General features: G+C 41.4%; 2 protein-coding genes across 3 annotated transcripts in view; one reads left to right on the top strand and one right to left on the bottom strand.

Moving 5' to 3' along the window:
• The window catches only part of COL10A1 (collagen type X alpha 1 chain), a 62,740-nt gene extending 52,078 nt beyond the window's left edge, over positions 1-10,662 (top strand). For both annotated transcript variants that reach the window (XM_090031431.1, XM_090031430.1), the window contains exon 3: positions 7,635-10,662. In XM_090031431.1, coding sequence (XP_089887557.1) covers positions 7,635-9,529 — 1,895 coding nt within the window. In that variant the 3' untranslated portion in view covers positions 9,530-10,662. The remainder of the gene's footprint in view (positions 1-7,634) is intronic.
• Positions 1-18,922, bottom strand: part of NT5DC1 (5'-nucleotidase domain containing 1) — a 262,954-nt gene that overhangs the window by 231,410 nt on the left and 12,622 nt on the right. The window contains exon 6 of the mRNA XM_090038356.1: positions 16,933-17,014. Within this exon, the coding sequence (XP_089894482.1) occupies positions 16,933-17,014 (82 nt within the window). The remainder of the gene's footprint in view (positions 1-16,932; positions 17,015-18,922) is intronic.

Raw genomic sequence — 18,922 nt, 5'->3', positions numbered from 1 at the left:
ATTATTTACCCAATGACAGAGGAAAAAAATATTTTTAAAAGTAGTTTTCTTTGGGAAAGATTCATAATAAAAAAAAAAGAATACTTAAATATTATCCCATTACTCCAGAAAATAGGAACAGGACTTAGGACATGATTAACCAGGGAAGTGTATAAGGTAGAGAGTCCACTGTTTCAAGCATTGAGTGGCCATAGCAAAAGTAAAAAGGAACCCCTGCCCCCTTCCCTCCTCCAAAGTATGGGGCCAAATGTCCTGGATGTCAACTTGGGGGGGGGGGGGGGGTCGCAGGGGAGGGATGGCAGCCACAATCATGACTACAATCATGCAGCAGCAACTGAAGTCATCACTGCCCCAAGCGTTCAGCAGTATCGCTACACTGCTGGCCATCTTTACTATTGCATCTTTACCAGGGACTAGTCCTATAGATGTTTACTGACTTATTACCTACATTAGAGGTAAAACTAGCACAGGCATCATACTGTAGGGCTTTCATGCAGCTTTATAATGTCTTGAGTGGTTTATTTTTCTTTAAAGATCTGTATTGTTTTTCCAGAACGTCCATGCATTTTTACTAAAGGGTGTTTTTGAAGACAGCCTTCCAGAGAGCTCTGTCCTCCTTCTACTTATGCAGTTACTTGTGGCTTCTTACAAGAAATCTTGCATTTCCAGGCAGTTATTCATGCTTTCAACCTTAAATTTTAAGAGGTTTCTATACTAAAAAAAAATATTTATATTTTTTCTTCAACTACTTTTGTCTAAAGGTAGTCAGAGTTCAGGGTTTTTTAGATACATAGTTTAATTCAAAAAGCAGTTTAAAGAGGAGCTTTTCCTGGGAAACATTTCCATATTATGTTTGACACAAGCTAACATATGCATAACAAATGTAAATCATGAGAACTGGGTTGTTTGCATTGATTTCCTTCTGGGTTGTTAGTGGAGTATGATCTATACCCCGCTAATTCAAGGCAGAAAAGAAATATGATTTTTTTTTCATACCATAAATTTACCTCTCAACTATTTTGTTTTTATTTGCCATGGCAATATGCTTTCGCAAATGCATTCTTTGAGGTGGTAGCAATCCACTGAAATGTCTGTAGAACTTTAAAAAAAATACACACAGGAAAATTTTGAATTAGATTTATTTAGTATTGGATCTGTGATCCACCATGTGTGGGGAAACAACACTAACAACGCATTTTGGTCACCATTCAAACATCATCAAATTTTACAGCAGATGTAATACATTTGTCCCTGCTTTCTCCACCTTTTTAAAATGTAAAAAAGAATCTAAACTAGTGGCATCTAATGTTGTAAAGAGAGCATCCAAGTAGCTAAGGCAAGCAAACCCAGTATCTATTTCTCAGCTGGGCACTCAGTCCATTTTAAGATGTAAACTTCTACCATTCCTGAAAAACTGTATACAAGTTATTGACCTAAAATTGGCACTGAGGCTCCAGACACATGAACAAGAAAATGGTAACTGCCCCAAAAAGAAAACAACCCACCACACAACCCTAAACTGAGGAAAATCCTCCTCCCCTTTCATGAACTTTTTTACCCCAGATCCAATACAAGGTAACTTCTTTCTGGGACAAGGCAATTTTCTTCCTGGGATTACTCTTGTTATGTGCACAGCTGCCAAGACACCTCCAAGTTTCACCTCTTAGTGCCCTCTCTTGAAGCATTTGTAGCCATGGCCTGAAGCTGGCAAAGCTGAAGGTAGGACAGACTTTCAACTTACACACTAACCAAAGTAGATCTATAAATATCCACATACACATATCTACTTTGGTTAATGTATAAAGTGCAGATGTAACCTGCCTTCTCCTTGACTTCAAATTAACATGGCCAACTACTTCTTGCTGGCAAAGCTTCCAAGCAAGTAATCATCTAACAGCACATTCTGTAGGAGAGTCATGTTCTTCATATGAGGAAACCCAGCAATATGACTAACAAGACATGGGAGAAAGCAGCTCTGCAGTTAAATACAGACAAAAGGCCCACTGCATTTCCTTTTAGAAATAAAAAAAAAGTAAGACAATTAAAATTTATTTCATCATATGGAAGAGGGGTAGAGTCATCCAAATCACCATTTATAGGAATTAAATTCACTTGACTCTTAAGGCACATGGTTCACTGGTGGGCCTGTACCAAGCTTGGAAAGCAGGCCTGACTCTAGAACTCTCTGCCAAACAACCCACTTTAAAAACAAAAGAGAAACCTTATTTACTGCTTTAAGAATCCACTAAATTCAAAACCTGAATTGATGTTGCTCATATTAAAGGCTTACTTGTAACTTTTTTCCCTTATGCTTTTATGGAATCCAGTTTGAATGCCAGTTTAAGAATATGTTTAGTTGTCTGTACTGTTTTGATTGAAATTATTTTTATTGCAATTTTAGTATTTGGCTTCAGTTATAGCATGCTTGTATTCCAAAAACTAGAATAAATAAAAGGAAAGCTAGTGAGATTTGAATGTACAAGTGGAGAGTTGCAGAAAATGGCAGCAAGTTACATTTCTTATAGAAAGTTGACAGTAGGTTGGCACCTCCATGACCAGACCACATATAGCTTGAGCAGTAACGAGAGCTTCCCCTGTCCTGTCCCATGTATAGGCCCGGATCTGTTTCATCGGAGGATTGTTTTTCAGGGTGAAAGGATAATTTACTCTCAACCTGTATAAATTCAAGACACCTGATAGAAAATGTTAGGTCTTATCTTACATGTGTTTTTTGACTACAGAAAAAAATAGTACAGCATTTCTGCTGCAAAGAACTCAGACCACAACAGGTCTAAATATTTTTGACACTATGGATTTCTATTTGAAACCACTGGATTTACCTTGTGAATCATGCATAGGTGTTCGCATACCTAACAGTGCTAATATTGCACGGTACCCTTAAAATGATCCGAAGCCACACAGGGTGCCACTGAGAATTGCAGCTCTAGACCCCACTAGAAAAAGTAGTAAACATTAGCATTTCATATAAGTTACAGATTCCATTAGCTAGAAATTTGGCTTGAGTCACTAAATATGACCTAGTCTTGCAAATCACTGAATCATTTTACCAAATGTCCAGGCCACTAACATTTTTAAGATAAAAAACAGAAAGAAACTAAGAAATTAAGACTGTCACTTGAGTATGCTTGGAAAAAAACAACAAAAAAATGACATCCCTCTCCTACCAACGTTCTCTTCAAAATCAAAACAATAAATATTTCTTAATATCATAAGAAATAATTTTGGGATAATCAACAAGTATAGCTAACCACAACATTTCAGGGGTGTCTACTGTGCTGTTAATATAAAAAGCAAAAAAAAACAAGTGACTAAAACTTGTTATATTTGTATTGCATACTGTTTTACCAACACAGGATTTAATTACTTTTAAATCTAATTACACAGAGGCAGTGTATTACATTCTCGTTAATTAAGTCAATATGCTGAATCCCTGAGTGCCATCTGTATTTAATATATGATGAAAAGAAACTGCAGTGGTTTAAAAGATTCCCACATACAACTTACATTGAAGGTTGTTTCTTACTCTCCCAAGTCTGGAGTCTTCTGGTTTTTCTTTACAAGATAATTCTTCCTAAAACCGCTTCACTGATTAACAATATTAAAACATAACATTGTAACTGTGCTCTACTGTGTATCACTACTCTGTATAAGCAGTCCAAGAGCCTCAGTTGCATGTTAGAATATCACTGTGCTGTTCAGACGTAGACATCTCTTTCCTCTTAGAGCCACAGGTTCCACAGTATCTCATCCCATGGGAGATATCAATGTTTGTAACATCTTACGCATTTCCCATGCTGTATGCAGTAGTGAGACAGGCTTGCTTTGTATTAGGATTCTCAGCGTTAGCCTTCCTTTCAGTTAGCAGATGGGGAGATGGTAAGGTGGACAAACTGAGGTGATGTTTTCAGGACTACGGTCTAATTACACAGATGCAGAAACTGTACTTTAACATTTGGCAGCTAACAGAAATTTTTCTGGCAGCCTATAAAAGCAACCTTGCAGACTTAATGACTAGCAAAAGACACTTCATGCAAAGGCAAAAGTTTTCTTCTCTATATGACTAAAAAATGATGATGCCCATGTATTTTTTAAAAAAGAAAAATGGAATTATTGTTTGCATTTTGTTAGATAAGCACTGTGTAGTAAATTCCAGATGTTCAAATCTGTAAGTGCATAGGAAGGCAATCTTGTTCAAACTGGGAGACAAAACAATCTGAAGATAATTAGGAATCATATGGTGCAGTCAAACAGCGTGCAAAACGGTTTATACTGTCAATACACAACATCCAATGACGTAGGTGATTCCATAGCCCAAGTTTTCTAAGGACAATTTATTCAGTTTTCATTGGTAGGATCTTTAAGAGAAGAAATGGCAGAGAAAATCTGAAAACAAAGTTAAACCTTCTGGATTGAAATGACATGGGAAGGGACAAAACTGAACAGGCAAAGTGCTGGCTGACAGTGAAATAGTCATTAGAAGTAGTAAAGAAATCCAAGAAAAATTTCCAAAAGTCAATGACAAATCTGGGGGATCAGAATTCTCATCTTTCAGGCTGTGTACACACCTTCAAATACTCTGGGAAATTCTCCATGCTTGTTCTTCTCGTAGAGAAATTTACCTAGAGCCACACGTACAGACATTCAAATACTGCGGACCTGGAGACTAGAGAGCTAGTAGGGCTGACACTGGATAGCCATAAGAGACTAGAGAGCTAGTAGGGCTGACACTGGATAGCCATAAGTGGCCCATGTGCACACATCTCAGCATGCCCAGCAGGCTCCCTTAGTCTTCCTAATGACAGACAGCAACAGTGCATACGGCAGCCCTGCCCATGGTCATCCATGCATGCATTTCACTGCAGCACAATGTGAGAACTGTGAAGGGTCATGTTCTGCTCCCTGCTGGAAAAGCAGTCTAGCGAGTGACACACTGCCAGCCTTGGTCGGGACTGGGAGGGAGGGGAAGAATCCGTAAAGACTGTGTTCTCTTCTGAGAAAAGCCACACCGTGTACAGGACATTTGTTCTCCCAGAAAAAAATTCTCCAGGGTGTGATTTTAACCCTAGTTGCTCCCAGGTTATTTTCCCATTTTGACTCTGGGAGAAACTGATGGTGCCTATCTATACACATGCACTGAGGCTGCTCCAACATGCTGTAGTTACTCGATTAATAAAGTCTGTTGGAGCTATTAATTAATTTATTTTATTTCAAAATAACATACACGTTGATTAAAAAGTCCTTTCAATAATGCACCCTCCAGCAGCATTTTCCTTATCAAACATTAAAGCAAGATAACAAGTGCCTTCTGCTCCCTTCAGTGGCATTTATTATTGCACTATGCATTTTCTTTAACACTGATACCTTTTATCATAGACAGAATTTGATACCTATAGTTTCATCAGCTGAAGTTTGATGCAAACTTTGATGTTGCACAGTGTAGTATAACATTTGCTGACATTCATAATATTGGTGGTAGAAATATTCCACAAATCAACGTCTCAAAAATCCAACCATGAAAGCAGAAAACTATGTATTGCTATATTTTTATTTCACATTTGAGTGGTTCCATCTGCTGTTTTTTTTTTTAAACAACAAAAACCCTCATCTATAGGAAAAAGCAAAATACCAAGATCTAAACAAACAAAAAACAATGTGCTACATCGTGAACTACTGTGTAATGAATCAATGACCACTTTCTCCCCCAATGGAGTGTAAAAAAGAACTGACCACTACAACTTAACAAATAAATGAAGATATCACCTACAGATACCTTATCAGATCTGGTTACCAGAAACAGAGCCATGTTTGGACAACAAAGAGAAGAAGAAAGAAAAGCCTGAAATACCAGAAGTTAAATGAAGCAACAAGGATGATGTTTATTTACATTACACAGATGCCTAGGCCTCAGGAAGTTTCTCTAACTTTACTTCTTTGTAAATATTAACATTTATTTACCATTAGACTAATTAAATTAACTGGGAATTGTCTTGTCTTTAATTAACTGTATTTATTTTACTATGGTATCGTGAGCTAAAGTTACATGATTCAGCCACAGAACTTTAACTGCCAAAGATTTTGTTTTGAAAAGACTGGATCTTGTTTGAGTGACATATACTTTGTGACCACTGCCTATTCTTCATCCTAGCCTGACTTAGGAGACCAATCTAAGCAAAACACCAGTTGTTTCTTTAGCAACATTTATATTACTATAAATACTATAAGTGCAGTCTCTTCCCTCCTACATACAACTGAAGAAAGTTCAATATCAATTTTGCCAACTGGATAACTTGTCAAAAATGTTTAAAGAAAAGCTCTCTTTTTCGTTGAATCTAAAGACTGACAGTGAAAAAGTCAGCTTTCATTTCACATTTATAACATCCTGTGAACAGGGTTAGCTCCATTCATTCCACCTGTCTGTAAGCCTCCATACATTAAACGCTGACCACTGTTACCCCGCTCCACTATATTGGTGAATTGTGTTTTCCTACTTTCCCTACAGAATTGAAAATCTATTTGCAGAGCACCATTCAAGCTCCTCAAAAACTTGCAGAGACTTTTTTTTAATCAAAACTTTCCAGAGGTCTTAGCACTGAGAAATCTAATAACGTTTTCCATAATACTTTTATTTTTTATTTTTCAGTGATGTGATTTTGCAGTTCTCAGCCTCCTCTTCTGTTAAATCAGTCATTAAAAACTTCATCTAGAGTTCCCTGAAGTCAACAGTAATTTGTCAGTTGCCTTAAGTAGACTTCAGGTTACTTGTTCTCAAGATGAGAAGATCACCTTAAAAGCTCTATTGCTGGAAAACTTTCCCTTGATTTCTCTCACACTGTGCATACTATGCCCATTCCTTCTACTCCTCTACACAAGCCACAATAATTATCCTACCCAAACCAGAAGAATGATAATAACTGTTTTAAACATGTTTTATCTAATGTGTTTCAGAAAAGATGCAACTTAAATTACCTCTCTCAAACAAAGAGCAAGTCTTTTAGTACAAGTTTTATCAGTGGTGTTAAACATCTAATCTGCAGATTTAGTCTGCAAAATTCAATATATTTATTGAGACAGCATAATATTGCAACTCTGCAGAATCTAAGATTTCTTTTAAAAAAATAATTAATGGATTTTTAACCTTCACAGTTGTGGAGATCATCCTTCAAATGTGAACCAATACATCATTGCCTTAATGACTCTTCCAAGAAGTAGGCTAAAACTTTAATATACATCTTCCTCCAACTCATTCTCTAAAGAATAATGCTGAGAATTAGAGTTAGCACCCCAATGAGGGAAAGAATTTTAGTGCTACCTATGTAATTACTCATCCTTTTAATGGATGAGGAAAGAATATATGGAATGCAATGTGAATTTAAACTCAACACTTCCACACATAAGATAACCCTATGCTTCTGTAACATATGGGTTACATGAGGCACAAAATCACTGGGTCAAGCCCTATCAGTCATTTTGAGATACACATCGACTCCTTGTTGTAATAATTCAAAGACATCATCATATTTACAGACACTGAATTCATTATTTGTTTCCTTATGCTTCAGCCACAATATCTGCAAGCCCTGAATATTCTATGATTTTTTTTTTTTTTATCTTAGGTATACAGATGAGAGGAGAGCAAGGACTTCAGGGTCCACCTGGCCCTGCTGGACCAAGAGGGTACCCAGGCCCTGCAGGCAAGCCAGGGCTTGGAAGTCAAGGCCCTCAAGGGCCCCCTGGTCCCCCAGGACCACCCGGATTTTCTGCTGTTGGAAAGCCAGGCATGCCAGGTTTGCCAGGAAAGCCAGGGGACAGAGGATTAACTGGTGAAAAAGGAGAGGCTGGACCCCTTGGGCCTGTCGGACCAAGAGGGCCACAGGGGCCACCTGGAATTCCTGGCCCCGCTGGACTTTCTGCTGTTGGCAAACCAGGACCTCAAGGACCACCAGGAGTGCAAGGGCCAAGGGGGCCCACAGGAGAGAAGGGAGAGCCAGGTATTCCTGGTATGAATGGGCTAAAAGGAGAAAATGGATATGGAGTTCCAGGTCGCCCAGGTGACAAAGGGCTTCCAGGACCACAGGGACCCCCAGGCCTTCCTGGACCTGCTGGGTTAGGGAAGCCAGGTGAAAATGGGCTTCCAGGTCAGCCAGGAGCAAAAGGTGATCTGGGTTTACCAGGTGCACCAGGACCAGCAGGTATCCCAGGCCCCCAAGGTCCTCCTGGGGAACCTGGAGCACCAGGAGTAGGAAAGCCTGGAGCAATGGGACCACCAGGAGTAGCAGGGATTCCTGGAGCAAAAGGATTGCCTGGGCCTCCAGGCATGCCTGGATCTTCAGGTCTCCCAGGATTTGGAAAGCCAGGCCTACCAGGTATGAAAGGACACAGAGGGCCTGAAGGCTTCCCTGGTGTTCCAGGCATGAAAGGGGAACAAGGCCCAGTTGGTGTGCCAGGAGAGCCAGGGCCAGCTGGACCACCTGGAAACATGGGACCTCAAGGACTCAGAGGGCTAGCAGGTGAAAATGGCCTACCTGGGCCCAAAGGGGATGTAGGCCCTTCAGGCCCTGCAGGATACCCAGGACCTAAGGGTGACAAAGGCCTACCAGGATTAGATGGAAAACCAGGATATCCAGGGGAGCCAGGTCTTGCAGGTCCTAAGGGGCATCCAGGTTTGTCAGGACCAAAAGGTGACACTGGTCATGTGGGGCCACCTGGCCTCCCTGGCCCAGTGGGTACACCAGGAATTAAAGGAGTACCAGGAATTAATGGTGAGCAAGGCCCAAGAGGACCTTCTGGAATACCTGGTATAAGAGGTCCAATTGGACTTCCAGGCATTCCAGGTGTTCCTGGTGCTAAAGGGGAACCAGGGGCACCTGGATTGCCAGGCCCAGCTGGTATTGCTACAAAAGGTTTGAATGGACCCATGGGGCCACCTGGTCCCCCAGGCCCAAGAGGCAATAATGGAGAGCCTGGGCGACCTGGCCCACCAGGTCCACCAGGTCCTCCTGGCCAATCAGTATTGCCACAGATGCCAGATGGTTACATAAAAGCAGGAGAGAGTCAAAGCCTAGCAGGAGTACCTGTTATGAAAGGAGGAGTAAACCAAGGTTTAACAGGAATGCCAGCATCAGCTTTCACTGTCATTCTTTCCAAAGCCTATCCTGCAGCAACTGTCCCTATCAAATTTGATAAAATCCTGTATAACAGGCAACAACACTATGATCCCAGAACAGGAATCTTCACCTGTAGAATCCCAGGACTTTATTACTTCTCTTATCACGTACATGTAAAAGGAACAAATGTGTGGGTTGCGTTATACAAGAATGGCTCGCCAATCATGTACACCTATGATGAGTACAAGAAAGGATACCTTGATCAGGCTTCTGGAAGTGCTGTCATTGATCTCATGGAAAATGATCAGGTCTGGCTACAACTGCCCAATGCTGAATCAAATGGCTTGTATTCCTCTGATTATGTTCACTCTTCTTTCTCAGGATTCTTATTTGCTCATATGTAATAACTACCTTTCTAAAGCTATCCTAATACTTGCCCATTCAGACAATTTGAATTAGGCCATGATCTGGCAGCTATGACAGATCTTGCAAACTACAATTATTTAAAAAAAAAAAACCATGATAAAAAAAGAAAGACGGAAAATGCAAGAGTAAGATTGGTTCACAGGAACTTCGTATGTTTTTAGAGGTTCGTCATAGAGATTTATTTCAGAAGACTCTGTAATAAGGGCAAATTTGCTGTCCTACCGAATACGACATTAAAATTTTACATTACTATATGAATCTTTGCTAGGTCTTTCTCTTTCTTAATTCATGTTTCTATGATGATTTTACCTTTTTTAAACAAACATTCCCCTTTAAAATGTACAAAGTAAGCATTGTAGATAATTACATACTGAATTATCTTTAATTCAATAAAACTCATTGAGGATATCATTCAAATCAGTCACTCTCAAAATTTAGTGCATTTTAGTGTCTTCATTACATCATTCAAGAGGGTTTTTTTAGTCATATCCATAACAGACCCACATGAGACCTTTCACCATTTCTTAAAGTTTCCAAAGTTTTTAAGCCTGACAAATCATCATTTCTATTTATGGCTTACTATAAGTTTCATTGATGGATTTCTATTGAATGTAGCCCATCAAATAGCTTGTAGTAAAGGATGTAAAAGATACAGTGATGCTGTACCTTAGAGTATTTCATAATATGTTAAGTGAATTAAGGTGTCTGTTTTAGAAGAAGGCTTCCTAGAGAAGTTCCTTTTTGACTTAAAAAGTGTCTATGCCAGAACAGCCAAGCAGTTAAGGCTAAAATATAATCACAAATATAATCAGATAAACCAAATATTTATGCAATGAAAAGGTTCCCTGAAGTATTTTTTTAAATTTAAAGTGCTGTGAAACTGGAATTTTCAACATAGTAGTGCAGACCTGACTCTTCATTTAAGCTGTAATATTTTTACATGTCATTTTTATTTTTGGTAGTATGCGGAATGGGAATGAGGCAGTTCACTCAGGCTTGAGTTCAGATAAGGTGCACCTATCTATTCACAGCTTTCAAAAAACAGTATGTATCAATAGTTCAACAAATGACTTGAAATAAACGTATTTATTTTAAAATCAACATTGTTTTTACATTGACAGTAAATGACTGAAGCATCAGTCACACTAACTAAAAGCATGAAAGTCTATGTTTTAAGTTTTCTGATTACTCCACTTCTTAGAGGAAAAAAGTTGCTTTTTTAAATGCAATATTCACTGGAAACTATAATATATTGTTTTCTAAATCCAACTTGATAAAACATTAGTTTTAATTTAAAAAAATGATGCTCTTTAAAAAATTAGTCTATTGTTATTAAGACAAAATGTGTTTCAGAAATTGCAATAGATTATTTTGCAACAGTTCCAAACCACTATTCACTCCTTTGCCAAGAGCAAACAATAAATACTCCATTAGTGACTGAAATTAGATTTACTTGTTAGCATTCACTGTAACAAATAGCAGTCAAACATTTAGTGAGTAGGTTGGTAAATGTTCATGACAATTTAACAATGATACATGGAAACAACACAGCAGGCACTTATTACAGTACACAAACACTGTGTAAGTTCTTTCCATTTGAGCCAAAATGTAAAGGCACTTCTCTTTTCTGATTATTAGTAGAGGTGTACCGATATACTGGTCAAATATCAGATCAGCACCAATAAAATAAAAATTAACATGTCATAGTTAGTTGGTAGGGCAGAAGGGACTTGAGCAGATCATAAAGTCCAGCTCCCTGCCATGGGCAGGAAAGAATGCTGGGGTCAAACGACCCCGGCTAGATGATTATCCAGCCTCCTTTTGAAGACCCCCAGGGTAGGAGCAAGCATCACTTCCCTTGGAAGTTGGTTCCAGATCCTAGCTGCCCAGACTGTGAATTAGCGCTTCCTGATATCTAGCCTGAATCTACTCTCTGTCAACTTACGGCCGTTATTCCTAGTTACACCTGGTAGTGCTCGGAGGAATAGTGCCTCTCCCATTCCCCGCTGGTCCCTCTTGATAAGTTTATAGACAGCCACCAGATTCCCCCTCAGCCTTCTCTTGTGAAGGCTGAACAGGTTCAGGTCCTGTAGCCTCTCCTCGTGGAGCCTGTCCTGGTGCCCCTTGATCATGCAAGTGGCCCTCCTTTGGACCCTCTTGATGCCATCTACATCCTTCCTGAAGTGCGGTGCATAGAACTGGACGCAGTACTCCAACTGCGGCCTGACCAGTGTCGCATAGAAGGGGAGGATCACCTCCCTGGACCTGCTCGTGATGCATCTGTGGATGCATGATGAGATGCGGCTGGCCCTAGTGACCACATCCTCACATTGGCAGTCCATGTTCATCTTGGAATCAATGACTCCAAGATCCTTTTCTGCCTCTGTACTGATGAGAAGGGAGTTCCCCAGCCTATAGGTATGCCACTGGTTCTTCCTCCCCAGGTGCAGTACCTTGCAATTGTCAGAACTGAAACCCATCCTATTCTCATCCGCCCACCCTTGTAACCTGTCCAGGTCTAGCTGTAGCCTGTTCCTCTCTTTTAGCGTGCCGGTGCAGGGCTCCCAAGGGAAAGGTAACAGAGCAGAGTGCCCCAAGCAAGGGTGGCAGAAGGGGATTACTTGGGGGACTATAGCTACCCCAAAATTCCCCGTACCCCACCCATAGCCACCTCTCTCAGAGCCATCACCTGCCTGCCCACCCTGCACAGCTGAGCCCACCCCACTACTACCCACTCTGAGTCCAGCCCCAGCCCAGTGCCCCCCCACTAAAGAGAGGCTGGCGCTACTGCTGGCTCCAAGCTCTGAGTGGGCAACACGCCTCTGCCCAGCCCAGAAATCCAGGGGAACACATGCCCCCTCATGCCTCCCCAAGTATTCTTCCTGAGGTCCTACATTTCCATGATTCTAATAAGGTAACAGACTAGGACTAGCAGCAGCATTTGGGAGGAAAAACCCGCAGCACTCTTATAGGCTCAGCAGTGCTACGGTGGTTAGCACTACAGAAGAAAAAGACTTGGGGGTCATCATTGACCACAAGATGAACATGAGCCTCCAATGCGATGCTGCGGCTAGTAAAGCGACCAAAATGCTGGCTTGCATCCAGAGATGCTTCTCGAGCAAATCCCGGGACGTCATTCTCCCCTTGTACTCGGCCTTGGTGAGGCCGCAGCTGGAGTACTGCGTCCAGTTTTGGGCTCCACAATTCAAAAAGGATGTGGAGAAGCTTGAGAGAGTCCAGAGGAGAGCCACGCGCATGATCAGAGGTCAGGAAAACAGATCTTACGATGACAGGCTGAGAGCCATGGGACTCTTTAGCCTGGAAAAGCGCAGGCTCAGGGGTGATCTGATGGCCACCTATAAGTTTATCAGGGGTGACCACCAGGATCTGGGTGAACGTCTGTTCACCAGAGCGCCCCAAGGGATGACGAGGTCCAACAGTCAGAAACTACTGCAAGACCGTTTCAGGCTGGACATAAGGAAGAATTTCTTTACTGTCCGAGCCCCCAAGGTCTGGAACAGTCTGCCAGTGGAGGTGGTTCAAGCACCTACATTGAACACCTTCAAGAGTAAATTGGATGCTTATCTTGCTGGGATCCTATGACCCCAGCTGACTTCCTGCCCTTTGGGCAGGGGGCTGGACTCAATGATCTCCCGAGGTCCCTTCCAGCCCTAATGTCTATGAAATCTATGAAATTTACACATATCACCTCTGCAAACCAAAAGGTTACACAGTAGGGGTGCACTGATAGAGATTTTGGGGGCCGATACCAATAGCCGATTTTTAAGGAGGCATATCAGCTGATACCAGTCTGATTTCCAATACAGTTGTGTCCAGCTGGTAAGCCTGTTCTGGTGGAAGGGGAGAGAGGAGAAAAGGCATGTGAGGGGATGTAGATCAATGGCCTCCGCAGTAAGGGAGGAAGTGGGGCTGAGCTTAGGCCTGGGCCTGGGACAGAGGCTGCCCACCTGGTGCGGGGCAGGGCAGGGCAGGGTGCAGGACAAAGCCATGGTTCATCCAGGGAACATGGAAGGGGGTTGCTCCTGCTACTGCATGCACCCCGGGAGGGCACGGGGGGATGGCCCTGGAGCTGCGCAGGGCACAGATGAGGTGGGCTGCAGGCTGGAGCCAGGGCTGCACAGGGCTCTTCCCAGTGTGTGTGGTGGGGGCAGAGGCCTGGCCAGGGCTGCACGTGGGGCTGGCAGCAGTGATGGAAGGGCGCTGCAGCGACCCCAAATTTCACCATAGTCCCCCATACCCCCCTTCCCAGTGCTGCCACAGCTGCCTGCCCCGAATGCAGCCCCGGCTGAGCCCCCCACTTGCACCAAGAAGAACCCCGTGCAGCCCCGGCTCCAGCCCACAGCCACAGCCCACCCTACCTGTGTGCCACACAGATCCAGAGGCACACCCCCTGCTACCATGTCCTTGCAGAGTGCACACAGCAGCATGAGCCACTCCCCCCATCCCCACGCCCCCGGACAAGCTGGAGCTCTGCCCCACACCCTGTCCTGCCCCAGCTAGGTGGCGCCTTTCCCAGGCCCACTCCCTTCCTCACTGCGGAGGGCATTGATTTGTCCCCCCATTCCCTTACACCAGACTTACCACAACTCCCCATGCTACCCTGCAGTGCTCCTCGCTGCCTACATGCTGCACTGCAGCTGCGGCTGCACACACACGGGTGTTTATTAGATAAATTATTGGACACATCAGGCCAATTTTGATACACTCAATTTTCTTTATATCGGTACCGATCCAATATTGAACCAATGAATCGGGGCACCTCTACTATATAGCAAATGTTCAAAAACCATGAGTTACCTGATCCACCTACAAAATCAAAGGAATAGCTTTAATTTTTTTTTAATGAGTTGCTGCAATTCAAGCTTTCAGGATTTGCATTTTGCAACATTTCCTCCACAGTGACAGGACTTTTAAATGCAGAGTGCAGAAACAGTAAGTTTAGTATCCCCAGGGGGACCAGAGATACGTGGAGAACCTCAAAAGGGGTTCCAGCTGGAGAGTTCAGGAGAAACAAAGTGGAGGCAGAAAAGAAAATCAGACTGTATCAAATGTATCTGCTCAGCACCACCTTGTCACCACTTTCAGAGCTAAATCTAGGATTCACTTCTCTTCACAATTTTTCAATATTTAAAAAATACACCTACTTTTTTTGAAACTCTGTAATCAAATCAAGTAATTCACTCTTAACTCCCAAAGAAAAGTTTTTGCTTATTAATTAAAGATTATAAAATACTGAGATTCAGCATGATGGTGATCTAGACAGACATCTGGGTTTAATCGTACCTTGCCAAGGCACACATAGTAACAACCATCAGCAAAAATGAGTAAGAAATAAGAATTTTTTTGCCTGCTTGTTTGCCTTAACATCTCTTTCTGAGGTCCACATTTAGGATACATAGGGTGCATCTACTCATTGTCATGCAGTGATGTTGCTACGGTACATGTTTCACTACTTCCTTTTGTACACCATATCTCCTTAGTACTTTCTTTGGTAAGCCATACAGCACACAGTTAGATTTCGCTGCTGTCACCATAGCAGCATACTATACCCAGGGAGTGCACGGCTACGGCAACATAGCCGGCTCTCACATGTAAACACACATGATTGCTATGTCGTCGTTGTGCGACATGTAGATGAGCCCATAAAGTTAAAGCTGAACTGATATCAATTGCATTAAACAACAGGAAAAAATGCTAATTTTTTTGCAAGAACAGATTTTAAACATAGCAATTGAACATGAATGCCATACTACAAAACACAAAGTAGCATTTCTTACAATTTACGATATTCAAGTCTAAATAATATTACAAGAAAGTGTCTCTCTCTCTTTCTCTCTCTCACCGCGCCCCCATGTAACTGAGATAGAAAGCAGTCTCCCAATTAAACCCTGGCCAAATTGCTTCCCACTGAAACTGAATTTTCAATTAATTTTTTTCAGAAAAGTCATTTTGTTTCTACAGTAAATGAAAAATGAATGGCCACAAACTGAAATATTTTGATTTGAAAATGGAACCACAATACCTCATACCGCTGGCTTCCCTGTTTGTTTACATCTCCTGTAATGCAGCTGTGTTGGGGTTGACTGCCATTTTGGGAGACATTACATAATCATTTATCATAATTTTCTGCTATGTTAAGTTGTATACAGTATAAGAACATTTTTTTAGAAATTCCAATTTTATAGAACTCTGATCCAAAATATCTACATGACTCTCAGTCTGTAACTGCTATTTCCACTTATTGTATACAACTTTTGTTTGTTCCCTGTGACACACATAAAAGAGAAGCATGTGTACTAAAATAAGCACCATCTCTGACAGGATTATGACAAAAATAAGTTTTAGTCAGAAATTAGTTTGTAAATGCACATGCTTACACATATAAAAAAGCATTTTCACGTGCAGATTACTATTTACATAACTATTAAACAAAAGTTTGGAGACAAAGCTTCAAAAGTTAGCCTTCTGGATACTTAAATACTATCTACATATAGTTTCTCTTGTAACAGAACTGTACACCATCATCATTCTCTGGAAGCAAAACCTTATACCATTCAAAAATTAACATATGCTCTGCAGAAATACAGTGGCTGCTAATTAAAAGAATATTTTATTTCTTTGATGTCAGCAAGATATTTCATGGTTTTCTTTTTATACGTGATACTTTCTATAGGGTCTCAGAAGTACCTAATCCTGTCTATGCCTCAATGGAAAATATATAGAGGGGAACAGAAAAGTGTATATACCACATTTTACAGGTCAAACTGTATAAAATATCTGAACTCCTTTTAGTTCCTATAAACTGGAACCACAGTGCGAGGGGATTTGTGTTTTTTGTTTAATAATAAAAAGCATTTTCCGACATCCTTATAAAATGTTACAAAGGAACAATCTTTCATAATAAAAGCTTCCTATCACTTAAGAAATAGTAATCCAAACTTGAGAGCTAAAAAGGGTCTACTGAAAACCTTGGTTTGCAAAATACTCCCTCAATATTTCATAAGCAATGTTAGTCTTGCCGATTATACACATCTGGAGACAACAGTGTCCAAGCTTGATATAAGAACATCCACCTTCCAGCCCAATCATAAGAAAAAAAGCTAAAAACGAATTCATTATGGTAGCATACCGTAACTGCTACCGTTACATACATTAAAATGCTTACCATTTAAACTGAAGGCAAATTAAGCACTCACAGCAATCATTCCAGCATAAATATTTATCTCGTATACAGAATACACATTTCTCTAACAACAACCAATTTTAAAAGTTGTGTTGAATAAAACAAACCAAAATTACTTTGGCAAGTATATATTTAAGGAATCCTGTAATAAAGCCTGTCTTTAATGAACTCACTTACCTTTAAAAGCTGAGGTTTTATAATTATGTTGTATAGCAGCAACCACGTCCTTCCAAAATTCGTATTTTTTTTGACTGTCATGCTGTAAGGGTCAAAAGAATTCAATGAGTATGTCAAATATTAGTTGTTCCAGGTTTTTAACTGGAAGAATAATTTTGAAAGAGAAGATGAATAATCCTGTAGATTGGGGCTGAGGGGGTCAGTACCCAACTTGGCCACGAACCTCCTGTCCTCTCAGACAAGTCATTTTCCAACCTCTGCAATTGAATTAGGAGCTCATGCTTCAGAGCAAGAGCATCATCCATGCCAGTAACAACTGGTAACAGTTAGGGACCTCCCAAATTCACAATTTTGCAATTTTTGCAGAAACAGCAAGTTTGGTAGGTCCCCCATGAAAATGTGCAAGGACCATGATAAGCACTGGGTTTTGGCTGCTGCCAAGTCTGGGGATTTTGACTGTGGTGTGCCAATACCCCTACTAGGCCTTAAACCCAGAGGATCCTGGCTAGAGGGTCTTACCCCTCTGTTCAGAGTCAGACTGATTGCTATATTTGGGATCAGGAATGAATTTCACCCCATGGCCAGACTGGTATGGACTGCAGGGTTTTTGTCTTCCTCTGTAGCAGGGGTCACGGTCCTCTTCCAGGGATCTCTCGAGCATATATTAACAACCTTTACAGTAGGTTGCAGCTTCATATCTGCAGTAGCAGGACGTTGGCTGTGTGGTTCCCCTGCTTTACCCAAGGCAAGATTGAGTGTTAAGTCTTCTGTTGCGTTCGGGCTGACTGTCATTTTGGGAGTTAAATAATGAATTTGTACAGAATGGTACAAATGTCTTGGGCTGGAAGATGGACTATATGTCTTACATAGAGGTTCCTTCAAACCCTATTTCTCTATGATAATATCAAGTCCCCTCTATGCGGAAAGGGATCTCGGAAGCGGAAAGGGATCTCGGAGTCCTAGTGGACTCCAAGATGAACATGAATCGTCAGTGTGATGAAGTCATCAGCAAAGCTAACTGCACTTTGTCATGCATCAGCAGATGCATGACAAACAGAATCAAGGAGGTGATACTTCCACTCTATCGGGCATTAGTCAGACCGCAGTTGGAATACTGTGTGCAGTTTTGGGCGCCACACTTCAAGAGGGATGTGGATAACCTGGAGAGGGTCCAGAGAAAGGCCACTTGTATGGTTAAAGGCTTGCAGGCCAAGCCCTACGAGAAGAGACTACGGCACCTGGACCTCTTCAGCCTCCGCAAGAGAAGGTTGAGAGGTGACCTTGTGGCTGTCTATAAATTCATCATGAGGGTGCAAAAGGGAATTGGTGAGGCCCTAATCACCAAGGCGTCCCTGGGGGTTACAAGAAATAATGGCCATAAGCTAGCAAAGAGCAGATTTAGACTGGACATTAACTTCACAGTTAGAGTGGCCAAAATCTGGAATGGGCTCCCATGAGAGGTGGTGCTCTCCCCTACCTTGGGGGTCTTCAAGAGGAGGTTAGATAGGCATCCAGCTGGGGTCACCTGAACCCAGCACACTTTCCTGCCTATGCACGGGTTCAGATTCTATCTATTGAGGTTCCTTCTGTCCCTAACATCTATGAATCTATGAATTGCTTTCAAGTTGCACACCAGTAGCCTAGAAACAGTGATGGAAAAAAATCCTCAACCTGTGCTCTGACTACCTAAACCAAGAATAAGAGATTCAGCAATCTGGGTTTAAACATTAATTTTACTATCTTTTCATCAAACTGAACCATTAACCATCTACAATATGAAGCTGGGATAAAAGTAGTCAAGTAATAAAATGGAAATCTTTCAGGAATATAATTTCAAATTTTCAATAACTACTACAAACTTAAATAGTTACTGTGCTGTTCTTAACTCAATAGGTTCTCTAGTGTCCAATTATAAAGCTTCCAAGGTCTGTACAGTTCTATTTCTGGGCCTACACAGAAGTGTCTTCACAGTGCCGCAATGCAAAATGCC

This window comes from Crocodylus siamensis, chromosome 1 (assembly GCF_052110815.1).
Source record: "Crocodylus siamensis isolate JL-2025a chromosome 1, ASM5211081v1, whole genome shotgun sequence".
In the NCBI taxonomy this organism is placed as follows: domain Eukaryota; kingdom Metazoa; phylum Chordata; order Crocodylia; family Crocodylidae; genus Crocodylus; species Crocodylus siamensis.
The sequence above is the reverse complement of the archived record's forward strand: the minus strand, read 5'-3'. Positions and strand labels throughout refer to the sequence as shown.